Here is a 16,801-nt window from a genome sequence, read left to right as displayed (position 1 = left end):
TTCAGTGCTATTACTGCACTGTGCGTTCACAAGAGCACTTGTTTGTCTGTTGGTCAGAGAGAGCAAAGTCTTGTTAAATATAGCTACTTGCTCAATAAAATGTAGTTGAAATATCATATTCACCCTACGCTTATCTTCTACTAAACAGAAATGTTGGCTGACAAGAAGTCTGACCACAGGAACTGGCTGTCCTTTAGGAGGACAGTGACTGGAACTTGAAGACACCACTGCTCACTGAAGAAGAATGGGTGGTGACTTTTAATTTCAACCTCCTGTCAATGCAAATGCTTCCATGCTCATTACAATGCCAAAAAGAAAAATGAATACCTCCATCAAAAGCAAATTATATGATGCAGAAATCTCACATTCATTCTATAATCACATGCTGGCCAAGGTTACTATCATTTACTATAGAGTGACTTCAGTTGGATCCAAAAATTGTTTCATTATACAAGGAGCAAAATAGGTGCTTTCAATCAAAAATGACTGAGAAGGAACAAATTAAGATGGTAGATCAGGCCTTCTGGGAGGTAAGAAGGATGTCTTGGATGTGTTCAGTCACTTATTCTGACCTGGCCACAGCCCCAGGAAGTGTCTGAAGTAAGACTGCTCCCACACTGGAGACACCACTCTCCTTAAAGTAATATATAATACAGTGTATTATAGGCTTTTAAATACTTCAGTTTGGCACAAAATCCTGACTGTAGGAGGCTGGGAATCTTTCCAAGAAAAGGCATAGAGAAAAGTACTGATATTGTGCTTATGGTTGTAGCACAGAAAAGCAAGACTAACCTACAGCTGAATCTCCACAGGGGCTCTCATGGTGAAGGTGCTTTGAGCTGACCCATGGTACACATCGTCTGGGAACACAACTTTCCACTCCAAGTGAACCAGGGTCCAAAGAGACTGCATTTCCCACATGGGAAAATGCTGTTGCTAGCCAAGGAACAGACCTCAAATGGCCAATTACGTTTCATGGGTTGATGGAATCTTGGGCCAGGTTTTGAGTGTCTCCAAGGTTACTTCTCCTGAGCTCTGTTCAGTAAAGTCTCAGCTTTCTGCAGCCTTGACTGCCATCCTTCTCTTCTCTTCTTCCAGCTGTTCTACCACCCTATAGGAATGAATACTTATATAAAAAATGCTCGTCATGAACATACCTCACTACTCTTTGTTATCCAGGAAGTTAATATTAAGGTTTCATTTACCTTTGACACATTGATGGGCCTAATTTGGAAGCAAAAAGATAAATATTGTTCTTTTTTGTATATATAAATATTTATCTGGCCTACAGATTCAGTGAAACCTGCTTTCCATAGCTTCTCTGGTGTGCATTACATGATGTCTAGCAAAGACAAGCTCATCGCCACATCCCACAGTGCAGGCTGTAAAAGTGTCTGTCCTGGATCAGATAATTCAGCTTCACAAATTTGGCATGCTTCAGACCTTTATCATTTTGTCCCAGCAGATGCAAAAGCAGAATACTTTCAAAACATATAAAATGGAATTGAGAGAAGGTGAGAGAGAGAATGAGACAGAGGAAATATAACCTAAATTTTCTCAAAATATCGAAGCTGAAAATTCACTGACTCCAAGTTGCAAAGTTGGATGGCACTTTAACCAGAACAATCAGGAACTGAGAAAAGCAACCAAATCCTGTAGTTGTCTAAAGGAAACCTCTCAAAAGAGCTATAAACTTAGCACCTGGTTTCCATCAGGAGTGAAAGAGGTTCATGCATTTGCTCTATTTCCCAAGTAATTTTCCTAATATAAATTATATTCTCACTAGTAATGTAAGTGCATCCTTAAGAAGTCCCATTTCAAAGATGTGTAAGGTTGCTAAGTGGTATTAGTGCCTAAATCAAGGAAATGAAAAATTCACACCTCACATCTGGCACTGCCCACATATTAAATGCAATATTCTTATGAAACATAAAGAAAGCCATATTTGAGTCCCTACACAGCTCACAGACAGGGGTTGCTGTCCACTTAACTGTTTCACTGTCTAAATAATTTTCCTTAAGGGAAAGAACCAATGGAAATATTGGCTACAAATTTTCAACTTATAGTGGGTTTTTGGTATAATATGTCTTTTTCTTGAAAATTAATATTATATATACAATCGAGTTACAGACACAAGTATGTCAATGTCTCTGGCCTTACATTTGAGACTGATCATTATGGATGTCATTTATTATCCTTTGAACTCAAATTCACAAGAACTGTGTTGTTGCCATATAACAGTTTCATATGTTATTTGAAGACAATATGAATGTCATCTTAAAGATTTGTTTATTTGCCCTTGCTTCTCCACTTTAGTTTTACTGCTTTCAGGTAAACACAGATATTGTCTTTGAAAACCTCAAGAAGGGCCTGGTAACAAGAAATGGGTAGAAACACATAGACACTGACTGATCTCATGGAAGAACAAGTAGTATAAAGTGCTGAAGCAGTTTAAACAAAGACACGAAGTCCTCTATGAAAACTAATGCCTGCTTCAATACTCCATGTAAGTGCAGCCAGTAGATAACACACTTTCTTGAGGAAAAAAAAGTGGCTTTTGAATACCCACCACATGCAGCCTCGCACAGGAAGCACACGCTCAGTGCCAGACCTGTAGCAGGTCACTGTACGGATATATCTGCTCAGATGGCAGAACCCCAAAGAAAGACAAGTACCCAACCCCAAAATGCAGAGCTCTTGGACAGCCTCTCTGTGGGCAATGTGGGTAGCACTGACTTGAACTCATTTGGTACTTAGTAACCCTCAGCACATTTCCTAAATGCTCGAAGGCACCTTTTGCTTGTCTGTTACAGAGGCCAAAGTGCAGACATTTCTTCATTACATTAGGTAATTGCTTCAGGCCAGACAGCCAAAGACTGCAAGTCTCAGGAACACAACTTGATTATCACAGCAGTAAGGAGATGAATGTACAGTGCATGTAAACATAGAATTTGGATAAGAAATCGTGGGAAAATAGATCATATTTCAAGTTCAGGTCATCAGAAGTCACTGATTGTAAAATTTTCTGCCATTTTGAAGGTGTAATAATAAGGGGGTTTCCCCCTTAGATATACTAACCTCTTAGACACTTTGTAACTCCTGCCTTTTGAGTTGAATTTTTTCCAGGAATTTAAAATAAAAACGCACTTGCCTTTTATATCTACTGGAGAAACTTTGACATGACTTCCCAAGAAAACAGAAATATCTTCCAGTGCCATTTTTTTAAGTTTGTGTCTCCTGCCTGCTTAAGTCCTGTCTCATGACACAAACTTAGTAAGGCACAGAGAAGGACAGCTGTCCAAACATGCAAAATTATCCTTCTTCCCATCTGAGAACTAAAGGTTCTGATGACACCTGCTGGCTCCATGAGGACTCAGCAAACACCAGCCGGTCCCTGCGGCAGAGCTTCAATTCTTCTGTGTAAAAATGCAGGATAAATAAATTATTGCAAATTAAAATTTTCCATTGCTGCAAGTCAGCAAGTCACAGGAAAACAAGGCCTGGACCTTTAAAAGGTCACTTAATTCCCCTGGAATAAAGCAGGGATCCATGCTACTTCCATCAAACCTCATGGAAGATTGTTTCACCTCTTACTGAAAATTGCTAGTAGTTCTCTAGCACACTGTTACCCTGTTTCATCATTTTTGCATTTCCTATAAAAGATTCCATAGTAAGATGTCTTATTAAAAGACAATTATAGTTTTATTTGACAGTTAAACAGTGCCTGACTATGAAGTTGAAAATAAAATGGAGATACTTCAGCCCTGTGTTATGAAATACTACAGCTTTACTGCTTTGTCCATCTTGTGCAGTAATGCACCCATCCCACCTCAGGTGAGATAAAGGAATATGTACCTTCCAGAGATGCTATAGGAATCCTGTCACATGAACAGTGGCATAGGTCTAGTTCTCTACAGAAGGGACAAACTTATAAACAGAGTAGGCCTGGAGCCACAAGGCATTTGCATACTGATTATTTCAATTATATTGTGTGTTATTTGAGTGGGAGAAGCAGCAACCTTGATGAATCAGCTTGTTGACAAACTAAGTATGTTCAGGAGATCGTAAAAAGAGCTGTTTTATAACTATTGGAGCTTGTTAGTTTATGTGTTATGAGTAATTTCACAGTGAGACTTCAGAAGAAATACAGATCCCTGAAAATCATCCCTGTGTATCTCCTGAACTACTCCTGGTACACTGGCATTTTGTTTAGTCTAAAAACCATGGAAGAGGTTAGATCACACTCAGCCAAAATATTTTCCTAAATTGACACTTTTTACCTTTATTCTTCTCATCAGACTCCAGCCTGGACAGTATTTCTGACTGACTTCAACTAGCTCCATCAAGACAGGTGTAAATATTCTGTGTCTGCCCTTGAGAAAGCCAATGGGTAGCCACTAGCTGGGGACAGAAATTTGCAGGGCCTTGAGTGAAACGTATCTGTTTGGTTACTACCTTTTTTGAGCAAGGCAAGAAATTTAGTTCCAAAAAATCTCTTACTGGGAACTCAGTACAGACACAATTAATTAAACCACCTGTCTCCTTCCTGGAACCTGTTCTCAGTAGTGCAATCATGCCCATCATATCTCATAGCCCACTTTGAATCTCAGCTGTGGTTGAGTTACAAACTGCTAAAATGGGTCATGGCATGTGGAAGAGAGGCATTACTTAAGCAAGCACTATTGCCGTACCAAGGAGATTGTAATTGGGAGGAATCATGGTTAGCACAGGGAATCTAAGCCAAAAAAACCCAAATATTAGGATGACTAGTTGTTACATGGTCAGGGAAGGTTTCCTAAAATAGATTGAGTAAAGTAAGTAAAAGGAAAAGCAGTCACTGAAGCAGAGATGTTGCCAGCCCCACAGGAAGAACTATAAAAGGATGAAAGAGTCTTATAACAGAAACCCTCTGAATATTTGGAACAAGCAGCTCAATCTGCCTCTGCAATATCTACCCCCAGGTACTCAAGAGTCACAGGGCTTTGTCAAACAGATTGGTGAGAACCTGGACTACATAATCACTGCCAAGTTTTTCAGAGTTGCATATGCATCCACAAACAGTTGTTTATTAGAGAACAGACAGTCTTTAGCTCAACTGCTGACCTATCAGTTGCCTATTGCCCAGCCTCAGCACAGTGCTGGCACAAGGTCCCAGCAGAGACACAACTGGGCAGCAGTACACATGTATTGGCCTTGATGGTTCTGATCTCAGAGGTGGTTTTGTCCCAAACTGTGGAAAAGTGCAATTTTGCCAGAGGGACACACTGGCAATCCTCTCCCAGCAACTCACCCTGTGAATACGTATAGTTTGGTAGAGTGTTACCCATATGCTGTGTGGTGTTTCACTGCTCAGAAAGCTCTGTAGAAAACAAAGGGCAACTGACAATATAAATAGTAGTGGGTGGGAGGAATACGTTACTCCTGATAGTGTATGGAGAAAAACTAGCATGGGCTTTGTGAGTAACTAGAAAGGAAAATTCCCTCAGTTCTCTGTACACAGCCAATGTGTCTTTCCTCCAGGTAAAAGAGGACTGATATGGGTTTTGTGGTCCAGAAAAGATTAGACTGAGGGATTCACAGACTTTAAGATTTCTTCAAACTCTTTTCAGTACCATCTATAAACAAGACTTAATCTTTTGAATCTTAAACATCTTAACTCATGCAGGGCTTCCAGCAGTGACCACACACATCAGTCCTGGTGCGAGAAGGAAGAGGCTCGGTCGCTACTGTCATTGCAAATAACTGCTAATTTTGCTGAGCAAAAAAACTGGCTTCTGTGTGCATCAGGTTTTCCTTGTATTTTCTTCTTGGGCCACAATCACAGTACCACAGTCTGCACATGACACACAGATTCAGAGGCACATCACAGTAATGCAGCTTTGTTCAACCTTATCAGATGCAAATTTCTTCCATGCAATGAGAAGACATTTGAATTTCAAATTCCACTGAATTAAACACAAATAAATATAGACTAGGAGGTAGGGAAAAAAAAGTCCAGTCATCTGGACAGAGAACCAAAGTTCTGAAGTCACTGGGGCATTCACAGTGGAGCTTCTTATGCTTAGGGAATAGACTGCCTGATGTTAGAGCAGGGCCTTCGCTTAGTAACCCCATCTTATGTTCCCATGTTCTTTAATACAATGCCTACACTGGGGCCCTATTATGACCAGGATTGTTTCTAAAAGGAAGAATATTTTAAACCAATTTAAACTGAGGAAGAACACAAGCAGCTAGAGCCTGTGACCCTTCTTTCAAACTTCTTAAGAGCATAAAACCCACAATTGCCCTCCAGTAATGTGTCCTTGCAATGAGGATACAAACCTGGTTAGACCATGGAGGGCCTGCATTCAGGTCTGAAGCCCTTCCTAATCAAATCTTGCACTTTGAAAGCAAAAACTGTTTTCCTCTTTATAGAAGCAATACTCATCAGCAACAAACAAAAGCCTCTTTGCATTGAGTCCTGGATGCCAAAGTCCGTGATGGACTTTCTAAAATGTCCAATACTTCCACCCACACTGCTGCATGTAGTATTTTTTTTCAGTTCAGCCAAAAATTAGAGACTAGACCCCTTATCTCACATTTTAGGGCCAAATTCTTTTTCTTTCACAATCCAAATCAAAATGAAGTGTTCTGTTTCATTTGGGAGTATTTTCAAAAGTAATTTAGGAACATGAGGGGAAGATAAGGAGTTCCATGTATATGTTTTTTTTGGAATTAGGCCACTGATCAAAATAGTGAAGAGTTTAGATCATGCCCAGGTATAAGGGTAGATGACCTTCCAGAAGAATTATGGCGAAGACATCAGAGCTTGTTTCGCGTAAGAAAGCTTTCCTGCCTGGGAGAGGCATCTTTACCCAGAGAGAGTTTCAGATGTTTTCTCCTCCTGCATCCCAGAGAAACGCTCTCTGGCACGAGAAAAAGATAAGTCCACAGACAAGTCAAAGGCTTCCCGCAGAGCGGGGCACAGAAATTATGAAAGCTCTGAGAAGAACAGGGGGCGCGTCTTTCTCATGGCCACTGTTTGGAGCACTGTTAGGATAATCTTCTTTTAAGTCTAGTGTTCTCAATTTTGAAAATAAATTTACCTACATTCCTTCCGCTGCCTGGAATTTCAGGGATAACTGTGTGTTACCTTACTTCACACCATGCTACAGAAACTGCTGAATAAACTGCCCTAAAGAATGTGTCTAACCCAAATAATAATGCTGAACAGCCAAAATCAGCCTCTCAGACCTGTCCAAGCAAGACCAACTGAAAATTCAAAAAGTTTATCCATACCTCCCATAGCTATGCATAACTTTTGTGGGAATACCAGCTTCCCCCACTTTGTATTTTATAAGAGAAACATCCCTCAGTACTTATCAGCTGGTTAATGTTGGCATACCGATATGTCACCAAATAGCTGGCAGGCTCTTGAAAGAGGGAGTGGAGCCCTGGCCTCTCCTCCAAAAGCACGGCCAAATGGCAGGGCAAGGGAGCTGGTAACACCCCTACAAACGTTCTGTACCTTCTCCCTCCCTCCCAATCTCCCTACCTTGTGCTTCCCCTGCCTCAGTGAATCATGACATAGCCTTTTATGTAAGGAGGTATTTAAAGCAGGATTGGATACTGCTTCCACCACTGAGTAGCTCAGAGCCTGCCTGTAACATAATTCTCATGGACAACTGGATCTGTGGGGCCACATCCTGACAGGGTGATGAAGGGCTCGATGCAATGTGTTTCTTGTTTTCTTGTTTCTTGTGAAAGACAGAATATATTTACTGGAATATAACCCTCCCTCATTATGCCATTTATGGGAAACAAAATTCAGTGTTTATAAAGCAGTTAATTTATAACAGACAAAACCAGATTATCACTCTTTGGAAGGGCAAATATTTGTTCAAAAACTTCTATATGGGACAGACAACATCCTCTCATTTTTAAACACAGCTGATTGAGAAAAGTAACAGAGGAGCTATCTAATAGGTAAGACAAGATTTATATGAAGCATTTAGATCGTAAAGGGAAGGATTATTATATTTTTCGTACATATATATATATGCAATTTTACATATTTATCAGTGATCCTGATGTGCAGTTTTAAATGGTCTTACCTTCTAATATATTTTTCTCTTGCTCTAATGTCTTCAGAAGAAAAAAGCACTTGCACAAGTAACTTCTTTAATACTGATACTACTAGAAACAAGTATTTCTTAAAATGGAAATAATGTTCACTTTGTTCTAACACAGTTTATTAAACTGTCTATGCATAAAGTGAGTTACCTAAAATTAGGAATAAGCTTTACTTGGGTCTAAAAATATGAGTCTATAATGTACAAAAATTCCACTTTATTATTCCCAGAACTGTTTATTCCTAGTTCTAGAGGACATGCTTTATTTCTAACTGCTAGTAGAGGTGAATGATACAGCTGCTGCAATGTTAACTTTAAATTTTTGCAATTTCAGATTTGCAGGGAATTTTAATGCAACTGCAAAGTTCTTATTCCTGTGATGTTCATTACACCCAAATAAGTAGCATTTGTGTGTGCTACTATTTGTGTATTCTGTTATCAATCTTTTGAGTATTGAATGGTCTGGGATGTGCCTGTAAAGAAGAGCAACCACATTTGCCCTGTCCTTTCAGTCTGAAACCTATTTGTGTTGGGATGGCAGAGCCCTCTGGAAGGCAGCTCATCACTTTCTCCATTCCGTCCCTTTACATCTCGTGGGGGAGCTGGTGGCCCACTTGAACCAAGTACTGTCCCTACCTCTCAGAGAGAGATGCAACAGTGACATCTGCCAAACGCAACACTGCCAGATGTGGCACTGGAATTGCACTATGCCTAGAAAAGATGAGGAAGTGCTGGCACTCTGCAGTGCCTAATGAGCAGTTAGGCCTGATGCTCTTTTAGAGAGAGGGACTGCGGCACATAACCCTTTCTCTGTGACTGAATGTGACCAAAAGCAATATTTTCCAATTCCTGCTTCTTTGCTAGAGCTGACTCGGTAGTGTCCAAAGATCCTTCTTTGAAGTAGGGATGACTCCCAGAGGAAAGAACCTCTTTCTTTGCTGCCAGGGCAGGTACAGCATTGCAGCAGGAACAGGACCTCTGTGCCTGTGTTACTTCCCACAGAAGTGGGTCACTACATAAGCAGCAGAAATGCCCAGCAGTTACTGCAATAGCTCTGAACTGCACTGCTTGCAGTCCATCGGGGGACAGTGAGTATCCCAACTGTCCAGAAATCATATGCACCATTTGAACAGCAAGGCAGGAGCTGAAGTCAAGTCATTCTCTTCTCTATTCCAGTCCTGCAAAATCCAGACACTGAGAATCTCATTGAAAATAAATCAGGAGTTAATTGGAAAAAAAATAAAGAAAAAATATTCACTAAATATTCACTGCATATTTTACTCTGTTCTCTGTCTGCCATGTTATGCCTTGAGAGGAGGCATAATATTCAGGATTTCTCTGCCTCCCGATTAAGTCATGACAGCCCATCTGTGTTGCACCAAGTACAGAACGTGACCTATTATCTCAAAAGAAAATAGCACACCACCTGACTGCCAAAAGCACCCTGTGACTTGGCACCTGAATATCTCAGTACTCACATCAACATACCTTTTCAGGACTAACTCCCACAGCCTAAATTAGCCAACTGTGAAATTCAGCTGAACTCTGAATAAATTGAATAAAAGCAGTTTTCCCATATGCCAAATCAGAAATTATACAATGACCATAATTTGCTGTACAAATCCTTAACTTAAAAGGAGTAGTTTACAGTGCCATGTGATTCTAGACTATTGAATCACTTACTACTTTAATGATGGACCATATAATCCATCTTTTCATCTCATTTATCTCTCTGCATGCCACTGCTATATGAAAGGAATCTGTGCAGGCTTGGCAATCTTGGACATCTTGCTTAATTTACAATGAGAAAACGCATCTCCAAAGATTGTGGGCATTCAAAATTTTTCCACAAGGTGCAAGAATTCATATATTGCTTTAATGGAAAAATGGAGGATAATCATATTTGCATTTTATGCTTGAAAAGTGTGTTTCATGTGCAAATTTACACCATCAATGTCTGATGCTAAAGTTTGCCTGAGGTCTCCTCTAAGAGGTGTCCAGTTTTCTCCAAATGTTTTGTTGGTCAGATGAGAGACCCTGTATTAACTTTTCTCAAAAATCACAACTTGTGTAAAATACTGTATTTTTAAGCATAGAACAACTGCTTCATCCTTCTGCTATTTGACATTGAAACATGCTATTTTCAGGGAGGAAACAGCACCAATGAACCTACTTCAGCATTTGCTGGACAGAGAAGTAGAAAAGAGCAGGGAATCCTATGGCACATGATCAGGAGAACGATCTGAATGGAGTGATAAGCAAACTATAGCAGAAGGAGGAAAAGTGAAATGAAATTATGAAGGCCAAGCATATTGTTTCCACCACATGCTGCCTAGAATTCTTGTGCTTACAGATGACATCAATTTCCCAGGAGAAAAGCTGCAACACAGCTTTTCAGTTTTCATCTTTCATTTTCCATTTTTCATCTTTGAGCTGCATATTGTGCTTGAAATCTGGGTTTCATTTTGTAAAGTAGATACAAGTGAGCAATGGAAAATCAGGGAACTACTCCTGCCATGAATCACCAATACCAGAAGATCATGATATATTTTCTGGATTAATTTAATTATGTTTGAAACTTCTCTGTTTCACTGATCTAAATTTGACTTTTCAGACAGGAATTAGATCTTAGATTTAGAATATATACCCTGAAGAGGCAGAAAGACCACTTCATTACATCTATGACCTTTTGCCTTGTGAAGAGAAGAACAAACTAAAAAGTCATTGTGTTGCCTTTCTTTTTTTCTAGAGAAAAAAAAGAGTTCGTTACTGGATGTCAACATGAAAAACGGAATTTACCTACTCCTCTTAAGTGAAATATGTGTTGAATTCATCAAGGCTGGCATCAAACCTAACATTTCAAAGGAGGAAAAAGACAATAATTTCTTGGAAAGAAGTAAAAATGTCAGTATTTCTGAAGAGTGGTATCCTCACAAAAATATCTCTAAGCCATCTGAAGACCAAGGTCTTGAAGACTTCACTCTTTACAACTTCACTGAAGAGACTGCAAATTTTGGATTTAACCTCTACAGAAAAATTGCAATGACACATGATAACAATGTGATCATCTCTCCCCTTTCTGTATCAGCTCTCATGACTGTTTATATGCTGGCAGCCAAAGGGGAAACATACAGACAAATAGTAAAAGGTCTAAACCTCCATGCTTTGAAGGACAGCATGGATCGTCAACATTTACCGGCTTTGTTTAAACAACTGACAGATAAACTCACAATGAATCAAGAACTTCTCCTCATGCAAGGTACTCTTTCTTTTATCCAAAAGGACTTCAGACTCAAGGAGTCTTTCCTGAATTTATCTAAGCAGTACTTTGATATGGAATTCCTGAGAGTGGACTTTGAAAACTTTACCCAGGCAAAACTTCTCATAAATCAAAACATTTACAAAAGAACCAAAGGAAAAATCCCAGATCTTTTTGAAGAGCTTGACCGCCATAATAAACTGCTACTTGTGGACTACATTGTCTTTAAAGGTAATAGTTGGTTTTATATTGCAAAATTATTATTTATTAGAAGAATCAAAACTCTAACTTCAGCTACATAAGGAGGAGCTTAAATGAATTCAGATGTCCTGCTTCTCTGTCTCTATCTAGATTTACTTCCCTCCATTAGGCTTATTTACTAGGAAATGATTTTTCATAATAGGGAACCACAATTCTTCTACGCTTTCTTCCGTACAAAAGTCTCAAAGAGAAAAAAAACAACTTAGTACATCCCCAAATGATCTCTATGACTCAAAAGCATGTTTAATTTTCATTCATCCACCAAAATGAAAAAGCCTTGATCACAATACTCTTGAATGCTGGATACTGGGCATAAAATTATGGACTGATTTTACATAGTACACAAAATCATTGAAACAAAAATAATTTTTCTATTTCCATCAAGAATCCCTTTCCCCAGAGGAACCCAGCTACCCCATTATATTACCTACGAGGGGAGGGAAAGAAATAGCTGTAATGGGCACAACCCTTCTGTGGAGAGGTCAGTGCATTACTGAATCCCTATCCAAAGGACTGCATAATTAAATTACATACAGGATATTGAACAGCTGGTAGAGAATTTCAGAGAAGGTTACATGTCAATAAAGGTCAGATGCTCACCAGGCATTTAATAAACAAAGAGGATATCAATTCTGAACCTGAGTGGAAACTAACCAACTTTAGAAAAATATTTCCCTTCCTTCTGAGCAAATGAAGGAGTTTGTGGATTACTTCCTTTTCCTTTTTCTGATGTAAAAAAATTCTATTAATAATTTAATGTACTGAAATTGTCATCCACTTTTCCCAGACATGACTGACAGCCACTTCAACTAGATACAGAAAATATCCTATAGGTTTTTTAAGCTTTTCTGAACATTTTTCTCAACAAATCTAAATGCAAATAATGATTTAATTTCTTTCTTTTCTCAGGCAAGTGGGTCTATCCATTTAACTCCAAATTCACAGAAATGGAGACTTTCCACATAAATAAATACAGAAGTGTACAGGTACCCATGATGTTCAAGTCAGATAAAATTAATTCAACTTTTGATGAGAACTTAAGATGCACTGTGATAAAGATACCTTACAGAGGGAATGCCCACATGCTGATTGTTATCCCAGAAAAAGAGGGAGACTACATTTCACTTGAAGACCATTTGTCTACAGAGCTTGTGGAATCCTGGCTTGGAAACATGAAAATCAGGTACTGCTTTGACATCCATGGGCCCTAAATGTCTTTGATGTCTATTGCAGCAAAGCAACAAAGTTCAACAAAGATTAGCTGGTCTTCCTAAGCCTGTTCACGTTAGCATCTCTGTGGCATTAGGTATCTACGGAGCAGAGGTCCTTTAATGGCCTGTCCACAGCCCAAGCGTCACATGAAAGTTTCTATGCTGGAGGGACAAATCTTTGACTCATCTCAGAAGTGCCTGTCTTTCTGAGGGCATAGTCAATGTAGGCTTTCCATATTCTTCCTCGGGTATTCTCTCTCCTTAAATATAGCACTGACAGGCAAAGTCCACAATAAATCTAAACATGCAGCACATTTATTAAACATTTCTTACCAGGGGAAATCCAGAGTAACTGATAAATTTGAATATGAAAATGTAAACCCAAATTATTCCTGTGGAATGTAATTCCTGATGTGACAATTATTTTCACTAGTCAACAAATAAGTGTGTCACCCTGGTATCAGGGCACTTTTAATTGCCACTGGAAGTATTTTATACAGAGAAGGAAATGATTTCTTGGATCACTGGCAGTTAACAGGTCAGAGATGATTTTCTGCCAACCTAAATGACAGCAGAGACTCTTCAGTGTTTGTCCCTTCTTTCTCTGTATAAAGCTTAATTCCTGAGTAGTGTGCATTTCAGCAGCCAAGTGTTCTACTGCATAGTCCAAGTTTGCATTGAATTTTTTTCTTAACAGAAAAGTGGATATTTCAGTTCCAAAGTTCAAACTACAGCAAAAATACAAGATGAAGAAACTGCTTCATGCTCTTGGAATTAAAAAACTCTTTACACATACAGCAGATCTTAGTCATCTCACAGATCAAGAATATGCAGCAGTTTCACAGGTAAGCCTTCCAAAATTCTATGTGGATTGTAATAGTAGATAAATGGCCCAGCCAAGAGACTGTTATACACATTTATAGAGACACTAATACCAAAGTACCTCATCTGCAATCTACATACTTATTCAGTATGGATCTCACTTAAAGTATGAGGTGTATAGAAGCAAGGGACAGTTATATCTCACACATGCTCAACACCTCCCAAAGCTAATCCATCACAGGAGAAGAGCTCTGCCTCAAGAGGAATATGGTTGGCAGAGAAGGAGCACAACTGTACCAAAACTGTGAACAAGAAAGACATTGTAAATTACAGTCAAATGGCAAAAGCCAGAGCACAGAAGGAAACCCAGAGGGAACTCATCATACACAGTCCAGAGACAGGTATAACTCTCAAAAAATAAAGAACTTTAGAAAGTTCAAATAATACAGTCTCAAAAAGGTAACAGTGAGAAAGAGAAATCAAAGCAGTCCTGCCTATTCTTCTGCATACCATGGAAAATTAAAACCAGAATCTCACAGTAAAGCACTGGCACAACGTAGTTGTACTCCAACCCAAATGAATGTTCCACTTCATATGCTGGAACTTTTGAAGATCTTTAAACAGGCAAATGCAAGAACAGTGGATGGCCAAAAAGACAGGAACACAGCCCCAAGGAAAAAAAGAAGGAGGAGCTACTTTGTACCACTACTTAAGGGAGAGCAAAGATGAATTTCAATAGATTGTTAGAAAACAGAGGCAGAATGAGAAGCAGAAGAAATAGAAGACAGAGGACTTGACGATCACACCAATATCACGAAAGATCAGGTCTGTGTGACAAGAAATGCCTTATGAAAAAGAAACAGCTAGTCTATAGGAAAGACAACTTGCTGATGGTAGAAAATTAAAAGGTATGATCAAAGAAAGGAGATAAAAGACATACTACACAGAGAAACTTGTACCTTCAGAATGGAGTGTGTGGAACAATATGAAATGCAATTAATGCTAAATACAAATTACATTAGAGTAGAAGTAACAAAATTTCTGAAACAAGATGAATTTATAAACAGTTGAGGAAAACAAGACCCAAATGATACTAATCTGACACAGGATTTGAAAACATAGCTTTATAAACTTATGTAAGGTGAAGACCCTGGCTCCATCTTCTTTGCATCCTTCCTTCAGGTATTTGTAACCTATGAGAAAGAACTATCCAGGTGCTGCTCTTACAAGTCTCCCCACATCAAATCCTTATAGAAGCCTTTGTGATTGGCCCGTTAATAGGGTGGTATAATAAACACCTCTATACAAGTTTCAAAAACTCTAATGCCTGACCTACAGGTTTTCAAAATTGTGCTGGCTTAACAAAGCAACCTTTCTGGGAAAATGTAACATCCTAAGAATAAATACTTAATGGATTAAAATTGCAGTGATTTTCAGTTTGTTATAAACTATTTCACTATTGGGAAATACAATGGCAATCTGCAGCACTTTTCCACCCTTCCTCATGATCATATAACTTTTGTACTGATTCTCAGCAGTTAACTCTATTGTGTTATGAAAAAATCACACTTTAAGAGTAGCTGCTAACTGGTATTAGAAGCAATATGTGCATCAGCTGCAAAGTGCCAAAGGAGCATCCTGTCCCTGTGAATCATGAAAGCCAAATTCATTATTTAAGAATGTTTAGCAGAGAGCTCAACAATGGTGCAGTCCTTTAACTGTCTCATATAAGTAATTCCTAGAATTAGGAGTATGGGAGTTGGCAATTCACTAGTTGACCAGGCAGTTCACCAAACATAGAGGAAGTACTCAAAGGTATATGCAGGTTGAAAGAACAATATGGAAAAGAATCAGATTCTGCCAGGTTGCGATTTCAGTGGGAGGGTCCTCAAACCAATCCAGGATTGTACCTCATTGCTGCACATATTTAATCTGCGCTACCAAACAAACAATTTAGAAATATCCAGGGAAAAAAAGCCAAGATTGATCCATTTCCCTAAGCTCTCACAAAATCAACTGTGGATGACATATCCAGCCAGTGTTTGTGACTGCTGAAAACACTCCCTTTTTTTGAGAAACTCTCCCTTGCACAGTTAGGTGTCAGAGGAGCACTATACAAATGCAATGGTTGCTTCATGCTACCAGCTGCAAGAACAAAAACCCCAATCTCTAAGTGAGGTCTATGTCCAGAAGCGTGGAAAAGCACAATGACTCCTGAACTCACATCCACAATGTGAGTATTGTGGGCATGGTGGCTGCACTAACATCTTTGCTGCTGAAGTAGACAGTGCATGGGTCTACCAGTCTAGCAGAGTTAGATTGCACTGACCCCCTCACATTTTTAATCCTTAACAAAAGCCTACTTCAACTGAATGTCTCATTTGGAAAAATATTCTTCATGTTAATATTTATTTCCGTCACATATTTTATTTCTACCTTGTACTTCAGGTTGTCCAAAAGGCAGTAATTGAAGTGGATGAAGAAGGAACTGAGGCCGCAGCAGCCAGTGGATCAGAAATAATTGGATTCACGGTGCCTCCTGTCATCAAAGTGGACCGACCGTTCCTTTTTATGATTTTTGAAGAAACTTTTAAAACATTACTGTTCATTGGCAGGGTGGTTGATCCAACAAAACTGTGAATAAAGGTTACAGTGTCTATTCTTTGGTACGTAAGAGGCATTACTTTTATCTTATTAATTTCTATTAGAATAAAAAGACATTGAAATATGAAATGTGAAAACCTGTTTTGTCTCTCCAGCTAGCAGCAGGTCATCCTAGCAATTATTAATGCCAAGTAACAAGCTAAATTCACTAAGGATCAAAGTGGCAAAAATGTGACTTTTAAAATCTGTCTGAAATTAAAAAAGAAAAAACAAAAACAAACACAGAACTGAACTTTCAAAAATCAGTATTTTAGTGATGTCTGAATAAAACCCCAGATTCATATGCCAAAATATTCCCAAACACTGCAGTTTCCTCAATGTTATCCTCTGTTGCAAAGAGACGTAAGAGCCTAGTGACTTCAGTGTTAGCATACTTTTGCCACTTACAAAAGCAGCACCAGTATCAAGCCCTAAAAGAGAATTTATAGCCTCTTTCTAGAGATCTTTATAACTGAAGAAATTGCACTGAGTCT

General features: G+C 38.9%; 1 protein-coding gene across 1 annotated transcript; it reads left to right on the top strand.

Moving 5' to 3' along the window:
* Positions 1-7,662: 7,662 nt before the first annotated feature.
* On the top strand, positions 7,663-16,397 carry SERPINA10 (serpin family A member 10). The gene is made up of 5 exons (XM_027673892.1): positions 7,663-7,965; positions 10,861-11,601; positions 12,541-12,814; positions 13,540-13,687; positions 16,113-16,397. The coding sequence occupies exons 2-5, from the start codon at positions 10,893-10,895 to the stop codon at positions 16,302-16,304; spliced, it is 1,323 nt and encodes a 440-aa protein (XP_027529693.1). The 5' UTR covers positions 7,663-7,965; positions 10,861-10,892; the 3' UTR covers positions 16,305-16,397.
* The last annotated feature ends 404 nt before the right edge of the window (positions 16,398-16,801 follow it).

The sequence above is a fragment of the Neopelma chrysocephalum genome, unplaced genomic scaffold, assembly GCF_003984885.1.
Source record: "Neopelma chrysocephalum unplaced genomic scaffold, ASM398488v2 Primary Assembly neopelma1_24, whole genome shotgun sequence".
NCBI classification, from domain to species: Eukaryota; Metazoa; Chordata; class Aves; order Passeriformes; family Pipridae; genus Neopelma; species Neopelma chrysocephalum.
The sequence above is the reverse complement of the archived record's forward strand: the minus strand, read 5'-3'. Positions and strand labels throughout refer to the sequence as shown.

Bases quoted from the DNA above. Each gene is read 5' to 3' on its own strand.
- SERPINA10 (XM_027673892.1), top strand. From the start codon at position 10,893: ATGAAAAACGGAATTTACCTACTCCTCTTAAGTGAAATATGTGTTGAA. The intron at 11,602-12,540 runs GTAATAGTTGGT...TTCTTTTCTCAG, and splicing joins GGACTACATTGTCTTTAAAG to GCAAGTGGGTCTATCCATTT. The intron at 13,688-16,112 runs GTAAGCCTTCCA...CTTGTACTTCAG, and splicing joins AATATGCAGCAGTTTCACAG to GTTGTCCAAAAGGCAGTAAT.